The 12,474-nt window shown below is 42.0% G+C and overlaps 1 protein-coding gene across 1 annotated transcript; it reads right to left on the bottom strand.

Annotated features, from left to right (window-relative positions):
- Positions 1-232: 232 nt before the first annotated feature.
- On the bottom strand, positions 233-10,268 carry LOC311043774 (T-box transcription factor TBX5-A-like; the record flags this gene model as incomplete). The annotated part of the gene is made up of 8 exons (XM_084055135.1): positions 233-822; positions 991-1,238; positions 3,474-3,565; positions 6,001-6,153; positions 7,526-7,673; positions 9,185-9,304; positions 9,503-9,597; positions 10,125-10,268. The coding sequence occupies 8 exons, from the start codon at positions 10,266-10,268 to the stop codon at positions 233-235; spliced, it is 1,590 nt and encodes a 529-aa protein (XP_083911261.1).
- Between the last annotated feature and the right edge of the window lie 2,206 nt (positions 10,269-12,474).

Genomic DNA, 12,474 nt, shown 5'->3' on the forward strand with positions numbered 1-12,474 from the left:
ACTGTAGCAATCCATGGTTCCATCCAGCACGAATGGAAACGCAACACAACTGGCAAAAGAACCCTCTTCACATGGTACAATGCCACACTTTTCACAATTATGTTACAAAAGTAATATCATATTTAATCCCAGCGTGGTGCAACATCTTCTGTCATAACAGCAGCAAGGGTGCTGGAAATTCAGGTGTCAAATATTTCTCCATTAATCAGTCTGTCTTGTATACCCGGTCCGATTAGGATGCTGAGCTCCACTCTGGGACGCCTCCCCTGATGGGAGCGTGTGTGTCTAGTGTGTGGTAGAGAGGAGGGGACAGGTTCGGGGTGTAGCGGGGATACTCTCGGAGCGGAGGGCTGAGCTGTCTGCTGTGGATGTTCTGGTGGGTCTGAGATGGAGGTCCGGAGCTTTGCGTCTGGTAGGGGTCATGAGGCAGCGGCTCCCCAAGTGGAGGAGAGCCCTGGTGGGCCATAGCGCTGAGCCTAGAGCCCTGTGGGCTGGAGCTGTAGGGGGGATGAGGGGCATAAGGTGGGTAGGGTTCCATAGGAGTCATGGCAGGGGGCAAGGGGCAGGTGTAAGACCATGAAGTGCAGCTGAGATCCTCCAGTCTGGGCTCGGAGCCAGCAAACATACACGCCTGACGCTGTCCCATATCTGAGCTGTAGGGGGAGTCAGTGAGACCCAGGGGAGGATTATTGGGCAAGCCAGGTGGAGGGGGAGGAGGGTAGGATGAGGGGTGGTAGTAAGACTCTCCCTCGTTTGGTGAGCCATCAATGAATGGCTTCTTATACTGATGCGGGTGGTCTGCTGAGGGACAGCTCTCTTCCACTAGTGAGAGAAAGAGAGAGAGTGAGCAAGTGAGAGAGTGGAGATCACAACATGACTGGGGTGTTGAAAAAAATCAATGACCTGTTGTAAATTTAGACCGTTTTTTCTAATATAGAAATCATCCTTTTTTAATACTCTAAAGAAGCAGTTTCAGCAGTTTCACTGTACCTTTCCTCTTGGTGTAGTGGTACACCTGCGGCTGTGGGTGGTGCTGCAGGGGTGGATGGGGAAGGCCATAGGAGGCTGGTGGACCACTCAGGGGACTGCTACTGCTGCTCAGGCCGTTCTCACAGGGGTAGGGGGATCGGATGGCCTCGGGGGATCCTCCCAGAACCCGACCTTCACCAGTGAAGGGACTCCCGCTTGAACACACCCTCTGGCGGGCTGTGCTGCGAGGGACCACTGGATAGTCTTTACTGAAAAAAGTAGATGAGCGAAAGAGAGATGTAAGTTGACTATTACAGCAATAGCAGAGATTCACCCCAAGTACTGTAATTCACCCCAAAAAACACTTATTTTCTATCAATTACATGCGCCATGAAGCATTGAATTCATGGAGATTTCTTTGTTTTTGTCACATTCCTGAGCCAATAATTTGATGATGATAATAAAGATGCTAATGTATCCGGTAGGAGAAACAAAGGAGACTCTTTGTGTCTCCTACAGGAGAGACCGCCAGTTATCAAATTATTGGCTTAGGGATGCGATCAAAACAAAAAAATCTCCATGAATTCAATGCTTCATGGGATGTGTAATTGATAGAAAATTCATCAAGTCATTTTTTGGGTGAACTACTCCTTTAACCTCTTAACTTAAGTCCTATACTGAACTTGATCGTACAATGATGATGATACAATGATTGATTGATTGATTGATTGATTGATTGATTGATTGATTGATTGATTGATTGATTGGTTGATATTTTTAATGACAAAAATGCATATACTAACATACATACACGTATACCGTATGTCAAAAGGATAAAACACAAAAAAGCTTGAGAGCTTATTTCCATTGTGTTCCAGAGTGCAAATGTGTATGTCAAACGAGTGCCATGTGTTTTGAGGGGTAGCAGAGACATACAGCAAAATAAAATCAATAATGAATACACTCATACAATTTCAACATACTAGACAAGTAAAAAAGTAAAATAGCAAAGGACAACTTGGGTAGGGCCTTCTGTAAATGGAATGTGTTTGGTGAAATTATATACAAACTCACAATGTCGCATTGTGACACGTTGTGAGCTTGTAGATCGGTTATTTGAGCTATTTTTGAAAGTAACAAAGAAAGAAAGAAGAAAATCCTTGAAAAGATATCTTAGTAGTAATTTTTGTCTTGTTTGTTTTTTTCCCTCCATCCCATCTATGCTAATCTCTATATATATTTATTTATTTTTCCCTATCTCTCTTTTACACTCTGTCCCTCGGCCTTTCTCTGTGCATAGCCTACTGCCCTCTTGGTGAACTCTGTGGTATGCAGGGACAGTGGGCCACATCTTTCTGTCGCTTGGTTCTGCCTGTGACACACACGCACGGAAACACTCATGAACACTCGCAGCGATGTTGTGAGATAATGCGGCATACGCTAAAAATAAGCATCCAGCCGTATGTCACTTCAGATAGACTACACTCCGCTCTGCTCCTCTTCTCTCCTCCTCTCACTCCCCCTTCAACAACCACAGCAGAACGATAACAGCACGGATAACACAGGAGCCACAACCCCCCTCCCCGCTGACCTACCCCCTCTTTTCCTTGCCCTTGTTTTTACCTCCCCAAGTAACACTCTCTGACATTGGCTTGCTGAAATCTCTAAACTGCCTGAGACAACATGTACATCGACGGAGATTAGGCCTACATGAGAAACAGAAGCTACGTGCAGCGGAGCCATCAGCTGATCAGGCACAAGTGTGTGATACCATGGTGTACACTGACGGCAAATCATCCAGCTATCCAATCTTGTACTGTATTTTGTAGAAACGGCAAAGACACACTGCGCTTACACTGCAAAAAGGTGTTAATGTAACTGAGAGTGGACCTGTAAGTTTTACCCTCTCAGAGATAATTGAATGCTCAGGATTTTGCTGTATGGTGGTCACGTGTTGTTGGGTGTTGTACAGATTTAAGGAGTTGTTCACAGTTGCAAAACAGGTACAGTATCCATGCAAAACATCAGCCTTCAGGTGACAACAACTGAAGTCTCTGTATACGTCTTGGCTCAGTTCACACACACTCATGTCTTATGGCGACGAAGAGGGAGGGAGGGGGGTACCATATGTATTCTATCATAACAATCCTCCCCCCAGTGAGAGGGGGATGGAATGAGAAAGACAGGCAAAAAGAAAAAGAAGGTCGGAAAGTAATAAAGAGAGAAAAAGAGAAAAGAAAAGAGTAAATGAAAGTGAAATGAACGTAAAATCTTTATACATTTTCCAAACACGCATGTATGTATATACTGCCTACGGTATATATGCACACACGCGCACACACACATGCGCGCACACACACACACACACACACACACACACACACACACACACACACACACACACACACACACACACACACACACACACACACACACACACACACACACACACACACACACACACACACACAATCACACACACACAATCACACATACGCTCTCACCCTTGTATCTTTGCCATGCGATGCAGTTCCATATCATCACTGCCACGGAAGCCCTTGGCGAAAGGATTATTTTCTATCTTCAGCTGCGTAATCTGAAAAGGACAAAATACAGTAGACATTAGAACAGACACACAGATGGATGCACACTCAAAACCCTTGACGAAACAAACCCACACTAGCAAATACCCATATACTGAACATAAAGACACGCACGTGCTCGCACACACACACACACACACACACGCGCACGCGCACGCGCACACGCACACGCACACGCACACGCACACGCACACGCACACGCACACACACACACACACACACACACACACACATTCAGTTGTTTATTATCTGCATGAACTTTTAAGTCTGTCGTTTACTACACAGTAAGAGGCACAGCGAGATGAAGGCGTTGAAGGCAGCCCTACAGTAGTTCTGGTCCTCCATGAACATTCCTCAGTCCCTGACATTCTAACGGAGCGGACAATGTTCTCACCAGCTGACACAGAATAAACTGTTTACCCAAACAGTCGCCAGGTTTAAGGATTTCGGGCCAAAGCTTTTAGTGATCCCAAGTTGGAGGCTTTGATGTTAAAGCCTATTCTCAGTGATGTCACAGAGGGAAACTCTGGTGTTGTGATGGATTCTGTTTGGTGCAAGACCACGTCCATCATCGTAGCATGTGGGTACATCTGAGATTTGGCGTGACAATTTATCAAGCTTTGGTCTAAACACACCTCGTAGCGATGATGATGCTGATAAGCTCTGAACTACCAGCTCAACATTGTCGTTTCTGTCCAAGAATATTTTAATGAGTACATATACCATATATTATGGCATTATTATTATCAGTCACTGATACAGGGTTTCAAAACATTTTTTTTCATCATAAAATAACTTATACTATAACTATAACTATGAATTGCATTTAAAATCAAAGAAATCACTAAATATTTTGTAATAACCCAAAATCAGTGTTCATCAAGGCCTATGCCTAATTATTATGATTACTGTATTTGTGAATCTTATTCATTTTAATACAACACATAATAATTATGATTATTATGCTAAGACACCTATGTACATTGAGTAAATAGATATAGTTCACAAAACAATATAAGTTTAATAATAAAGTTTCAATATTTTCCTGTTAATATTCATTCATAGCCTAATAGTTAAAAAATGTATCTATTTGTCTGGATTTCTGGGTGAATAGGTCTCCAAAGTGATGCTATATTTTTGATCTATTATAGTTTTCTGATTGGAGCATTTTCGTTTATAAGGCTAACAAACATTAATCAAATCAAATAAAAACTGCATAAGAACTAAATTATGTTCAGTTTTAAATTCGGCGAAATTGTTTTATAGCCAGGGACTTTAACACAGGCTTCTATGCTGAATAGTCCGAATTTAAGACGATCAAAGGGGGGAAACATCGCCACAGATCATCACATGCGCGTATGCGCGCGCGCGCGCGCGCACGCACGCACACACACACACACACACACACACACACACACACACACACACACACACACACACACACACACACTTCACTGCTTTATTTTTGTCCATGTTTACAAATACAGAGCAAGAAGATAAACAATGAAGATGCAAATTGACTTTCTGGATACATAATACAAACAAAAGGAGAGCGTGCGTGCGTGCACGTGTATGTGAAAGAGAGAGTGAGGGAGCGAGCGAGCGAGCGAGAGTGGCAGAGAGAGAGAGACAGAGAGAGAGAGGGCAAGACCCACGCACTTTATTTTCCACTCAAAGGCCTTTGCAAATTTCCATACAACAATTATGCGATTGCGTTTAAACGCAATAACTGCTCTACGCCACTTCAGTAGTTTCGGTTTGCCAATGTTTGCGTTTATCGTGTAGTCCAGTGGTTCCGACCCAAAAGAGACATTAGTTGGCTCCCCAGGACCCAATGAATAGCAGATCTACAAGCTCACAACTGACACATTGTGAGCTTGTAGATCGGCTATTTTCACTATTCTTAAGCATTTGTTTTCTAATTTATGGAATTTCTTACATTTATTTATTTATTCATGAAAATTCTTTAGAGAAAATATTTTTTTCCGACCTAATTCATGATTTTTTTTTGCTTTTTGGAGGAAAATGTTTTGAAATAATAATAATCAAAAACAAAAAATGTGGGAAACAAAAAATAAAGGCATATTTATGATGGGTGACCCATAGAAATGTGTCCGCGACACACAAATGGGTCCCGACCCAGTGTTTGGGAAACTGTGGCCTACAACAGCATATTCTTGATCTCCCGGTTAACAGGCCTGTGGTTCTGATGAGGGTTAACAGCCCTACCTTGTGGTTCTGATAGGACGGTTAACAGGCCTACTTGTGATTCTGATAGGACTGTAGGCCTACCTTGTGGTTCTGATAGGACTGTTAACAGGCCTACCTTGCGGTTCTGATAGGACCGTTAACAGGCCTACCTTGTGGTTCTGATAGGACGGTTAACAGGCCTACCTTGTGGTTCTGATAGGACGGTTAACAGGCCTACCTTGTGGTTCTGATAGGACGTCACCGCGATGAACGCAGACTCTGGGAACACGTGGGTGCAGAAAGCGGTGTTTTTGGAGCCAAACCCGTTGTTCTCGTCCGCTTTGACGATGTGGAGCCTTGGCTGGTACTTATGCATGGAGCTCAGTATAATCTGTCGAGTAAGATTATTAATTTAAAGTAAGTAGGCTATGGCTAAAAATGCAAAAATGATATCATGGGCCTGTGTGCTTGCTGCGTGTGCGTGTGTGCGTGTCTGTCTGCGTGCGTGCGTGCGTGCGTGCGTGTGTGTGTGTGTGTGTGTGTGTGTGTGTGTGTGTTGATACAGGTGCTTGGCTTAATCAGTGATGTTCCAAATGTCTGTCATTATTAATGGTCTTGAAAGTCACTAAACGGCGTTATAGACGCTGTTTCTTTCGTTGCAATAGTAGCCTGCCTATATACACATGTGCTTTGGCTGCATGTGTAAAGTTCCCACTTCTTGCATCATCACCGATTGTGATACTTGTGGCACTAATCCTGTAAATCAGTGGTTCTAAAACGTTTTAATGTCAAGGACCCCCAAATTAATATTGGCCACGGACCCTATCTGAAAATAGTCTGTGCTATATGCGGGACCCTTAAGATTTGTGTTGTTAAAATGTAAAACATATATTCAAAATGTTCACAAGGACCCCTGGGGGTCCCTGGACACCACTTATAAGAACCACTGCTGTAAATAATTAAGGAATAATAATGAATAAAAAGATACTGACAGCCCTATGGTGCTTCTCCACTACCACCATGTAAAGATTGTAATAGTGTTATCAGCTGTGACGATCTGCTCTGCTGATGTCCGCTGTGTTGTGATGTTTAGTGAATTATGTTCCTTGCAGTGATGTGTTCATGAGATGAGAGTGTGTACATGTGCTGCCAGCTAAATGCAAAAGTGAAAGAAAATGTTCAGCTTATAATGAAAACTGGTCAGTAGCCCTGTGTAATCATTTCCCTGAAATGATGTACAAACACATGCAAGATTGTTTATTGGAAATCTATGATTTGGCTATTTGCTAGAGCCTGTAGGCCCTTTTCATAAACATGATGATTTACTACATACGTATGGTGGGCCAAATGTGTATTAGCCTGCCATCTTTCAAATTATTTGTGTTTGATCTCAATATTGTGTTAATGACGGTAGCTGCACAAAAAGCCATGCGTAATTTTGTGAATTTCCAAAGGTCCACGCCTGCATTTGGCGGTCTACTGCAGTGGTTCCCAAACTTTTTAGCTCAAGACCCAAAACAGAAATTAGATGTTTGCCCCAGTACCCAAACTAGTGAACATATCATTGCTTTTTTTAATGAAAAATGTTGCATTATTTTTTCCTTTTTTTTATGTTTTGGCATTCACTCGTGACCCATAACAATGTGTACGCGACCCACAAATGGGTCCCAACCCACTGTTTGGGAAACAGTGGTCGTCTACTGGATATGTTATTCACACAATATTCAACATATGCTAGTCAATTCATAGGAAGAAAAACTCACATGTCCGAATGGGTCCAAGTGGTTGTTGGTGAGTTTGAGCTTCTGGAAAGAGACGAGCTGGCGGCTCCAGTGTGCGCCTGTAGCGGGAGAGTCTGGATGGACGTACAGCCTCCCAGGCATCGCAGGCTCTGCCTTTCCCGATATCGACCTATATGGACACAACATGCAACACAACGGAAACTGTGTCTCAGTCGTCCCCAGACTGACCCAGAATACTAAACCTATATACTCTATAGTGCACTAAACTCCAGCGGTGCTCAAGCAGAAGGCCGCCGGCAGCAGAATAATAGACAGCTTCATAATGCATGCTTCACTGTAGTTTAGCAGCAGAGAATTAGATCGGTCCATATCTGAACAACACCCATCAAAATAACTCTCTAAATTGTTAAAACAGCCAGTCTCGAAGAATGATGCAGGGCCACGTTGTAGCGGTGGCCGGTGGCATAATAAACGCACAGGACTATATTTTATAGCTATAATGAAGTGGGCACAACTCAGAGAAGTGTTAAAATCTGTCTGTTTGACCTGCATGTCGTCGTATTTGGAAGGAGTGACTTTAACTGGCAATCAAACAAAGCATACTAACCAAAATCATTAGCTATACAGTCAAATATAGTCTTATTTAATCGTCTGCGCATAGCCAAGTAACTACCTATTAATGTCAGAGGAGCTCCATCAGAAATTGAAATGATAGCCCTTTAAAATTACGCAGTGACTTGGGTTTCTGTCAAAACGTTTCGAGCGCTTGGAATGACGCCTTAACGTGGGACTATATCTGTCAACAACAATTTCGTATAATGCTCCTCGCCGGTTAGTGTTTCTGACTGAGACCCGACCCACAGTGGAAATTGGTCTGATGATGATTAATCTCGGTGCTGGTGTGAGGATTCCTTTCAGATTGAACGCACACTTGACTTGAATGAGATGGTTCCGCCTCGTGAACCCTTTGCTTTTACGCTGAGATTGAACTCGCGGGCAGAAGGGAAACAGGTCATCGCTAGCCTACTCCTATTCAGTGGTGGAAAAAGTATTCACATTTTTTACTTAAGTAAAAGTATCAATACTGCAATGTAGAAATACTCTACAAGTGAAGCCCGGGATTAAAAAATGACTTGGGTAAAAGTATTGGTATCAAAATGTACCTACCGAAAGTAGAACAATAGCCATACTACTCATTATACAGAAGGTTCCATTTCACATGTTTTCAAATGTATAAAATCAAAATGTATACAAATCTTTTGAAAATAGCAGATCTACACGCTCATAATGAGCTTGTAGATCGCATTGAAAAGAAAATCGTATTGAAAAGTATTGCAAATTCAATACTCCATTAAGTAAAAATACCTCAAAATTGTACAGTACAGTACTTGAGTAAATGTACTTAGTTACTTTACACCACTGCACCTATTAAACTTACACTGCAATAGGCTAGAGAGCAAATCCGATTAAATAATAATAAAAAACAGAGAGATAACAGAAAACAGAGAGAAATCTGTAATTTGTTTAAATGTAGGCTAGGCTTATAACCTATGATGACCCATGGATGGTTTTCTGCAGCAGAGCAGTGCAATTTCACATTTTGGCTCTAAAGAGTGGCTATTTATAATTTGGCATGTTTGACACAGGCCTAGCTGCAATATTGTCATAAAGGCTACTAACCATTTATTGTCTCCAAATTTGTAGCGGTGGTCGTCAAAAGGTACAATGTCCATGAGAAGAATGTACTTGGTTTTTGCGTTGAGACCCGTGACCTTCACCTTGTAGCCTGGGAACATCCTCCTATATGGGGGATCAAAATGCGAATGTTGATTAATTAGTCATGAATAGGACGCACCCTGGCAGAAATATAGAATATCGACGATACATTCAAAGACTAATGCGAAATGAGTTTATATAGGCTATATATAAACCAAAATCAACCCGAATAATGATCAAATTAAAGTAGGACATTTGTCAAATCGATTGTAAATTATATACCTTCCAGCCTTGGTGATGATCATTTCAGTTCCGACTTCGTCAAACTTCGTCCAAAGTTCCCTTTCATGAAGGAAAACTTTGATTCCTTCCATTCCCTGTAAAATAGGCACATCAGTTCTTGTTGAAGTAAGACATTATATAACACGGGTGATAGGCACACCTATAAGATATATTACATTTAAATACATTTTAAAAAGAAAAAGTACGGAAAGTCGAATTATGATCTCTTCACGTGATTTGTATTTGGAAAATTTGAATTAAATGATTATCAGGAGTGTTGAGTGTGAAATCAAGAATTAAAAAATAAGGTCTTGCACAAGTAGCATACCCTATCATTTCCATTTATGAACGTGGGAGAAAATAGTCTTCAGTGACTATGGATACCAGTGGTTCTCAAAGTGGGGTCCAGGGACCCCCGGGGTCATTGAGGGGGGTTCCTGGGGGTCCCCAGCAAAATGAGTGAATATAGCATCAAAATAAGTATTAACCACTTTAACCCTATACAGGCTACATTGGCTATTTGAAAATAGCTGATCTACAATCTCACAACACATTGCAACTTGCATCGTGAAGATCTGCTTTTATTTATCTTGAAAAAATGTGATGTTAAAATAGCCTATACCTGGTTCTGGTTGCAAGTGGTCTGTGGTGATGTTGGTGAGCTCAAGGCCTTGCTCTGGTTCTCTGCTTTCTTTTCCTTTGGTGAATCCATGGAGTCGGTGTCCGGGCGCTCTGGAAGGCCGAATGGATCCCCGCCGTTAGCCATGTCGCTGACACAGCCTTGCACACGCACACGCACACGCGCACGCACGCACGCACGCACGCACACACACACACACACACACACACACACACACACACACACACACACACACACACACACACACACACACACACACAAACACACACACACACACACACACGCACGCAGTATAAAATAAGTTAAATGTTATTTTATAGAGCAATAGAATGTTGTTGCTGTATTCTCCCACGTTCGTTGGAACATTAATCGTATGGTAGGATATATAGGTCAGGACATCCATTTTGAGGCCCGAGGTTCAGCTTTGGTGACCTGGGTTAAAGAAAGAAAGACCATAACTCAGCTAAAGTCTGTAACTTTTGTATGATTTAATTTAAACTGAAATAAAAGCTGTAAACTTTAAGCTATTAATATATTTGATATTTGTAGTAGGCCTATCAACAGTGATGCTGTGGTGCTGAATCGTTTAATGCATGTTTGTCTAGCCTAAATGATTCTTCGAGATTCATCGATGCATTGTTATTAGCCTGTTATAGCTGCACAAATGTGTTTACATTATCCTACACTGTGTGCACACGTGCACTCTTAGTGATAAACAACGTCATGTAGGCTAGTTGTTTTTTTAAACTGATTCACATAAAAAAACAAATATATATATATACAAATAATATTAATATAGCCTATGATCTGTCATTTAAAAAAATCCAATAACTTAACAGGCTGAACACAGTTATTTTATCATTCCAATATAGTAATATAAATAGACTGCGCTGTGATCAGTGTTATATTTTAAGCATATATGTTTTAAGTTTTTAGGTTATATATAGGTTATATTCCTATATATACGTATACTGGCTACACTACACGTTATTCATAGCTTTTCCACAGTTTTTGTGTCCACGGTTGACATATTCTGAGCATTTGTATATTTGCTCTTAAATTGGAAACATCCTTGGAAACAGTCTTTCACTGCTGTTCTCTTCTCCTTGTAACTGCATATTTGTTCGGGGTCGTCACTCGTCACCACAGGCCTATTACCTCAAACACGCTGTTCTGTTCTCCCTGGAGAAGGCACGGTCATCCTCCGGTGAGTGTGTGTGCTCAGTATAGGGCGAATGGGTGCTTTTAATATCCACTCTTTAAAAAATGTATCAAAAACTCCAACTCATCCACAGTTTTCTTTCAAAACGAACATGCCACGCTCTCTATCCGCTGGTGAATGTCATCAGTTGCTGTCCGGCTCGTGTAGCGAGGCTACACTCCCGTTCTACACCCCGACCCTCCTCCTGGTGTGTTGTGTTGGAAAGCTGCAGGCTAATATTCTTGCACATCAATCAGCTATGTTTTTGGTCATTTATTTCAGCCCATTCTTTATCTTCGCAGACTCAGCGCCATGCAGTCCTAATCTGAACTCCACTCATCAAATTCTTTATTAAGAATGGAAGTCAATTCCCACTTCCCCGTGAAATACACCCCTCCCTCTTTCTCCTATCACTCTCTCCTTATAGGTCTAAACAGAGGACATTCATATCAGCCATAAGTAGGATACTGGCCAATCATCACACAGAAGAGGACGCTCGCACTCTCACGCGCAAACACAATCTAAGCGATGGGGAGTTGAGTCGCGCGGATCTCGATTGTCGTGCGAGGCGGCATTCCACCTAACACACAACACAGAATACAGATGCACATGTACATGCAGCGCCATAGGTTATTGTAAACGCGCACGCGCGCGCGCACACACACACACGCACGCACGCACGCACACACACACACACACACACACACACACACACACACACACACACACACACACACACACACACACACACACACACACACACACACACACACACACACACACACACACACACACACACTTAGGCAGTGATGTACTCTTTCTTTACTTACGTAAGAGTATCAATAGGCTATTGCAATGTAGAAACACTCTGTTACAAGTAAAAGTCCGGTAATCAAAATTAGTAAAAGTACAAAAATATTGGCATCAAAATGTACTCTCAAAGTACCAAAAAAAGTACAAAAGTTATGCAGAATGTCCCGTTTCACAAGGTATCATATGTATAAAAATATAAATTGTGAGCTTGTACATCTGATATTTTCAAATAGCCAACTTTTAAATGGGGCTAAGTGGTTAATGCATGTTTTTAATAACACTTGCCCTAGCCTTGACGACCTTGCAGGATTATGCAAA

Source organism: Gymnoscopelus microlampas, assembly GCF_963454915.1.
Source record: "Gymnoscopelus microlampas genome assembly, chromosome: 4".
Taxonomy (NCBI): domain Eukaryota; kingdom Metazoa; phylum Chordata; class Actinopteri; order Myctophiformes; family Myctophidae; genus Gymnoscopelus; species Gymnoscopelus microlampas.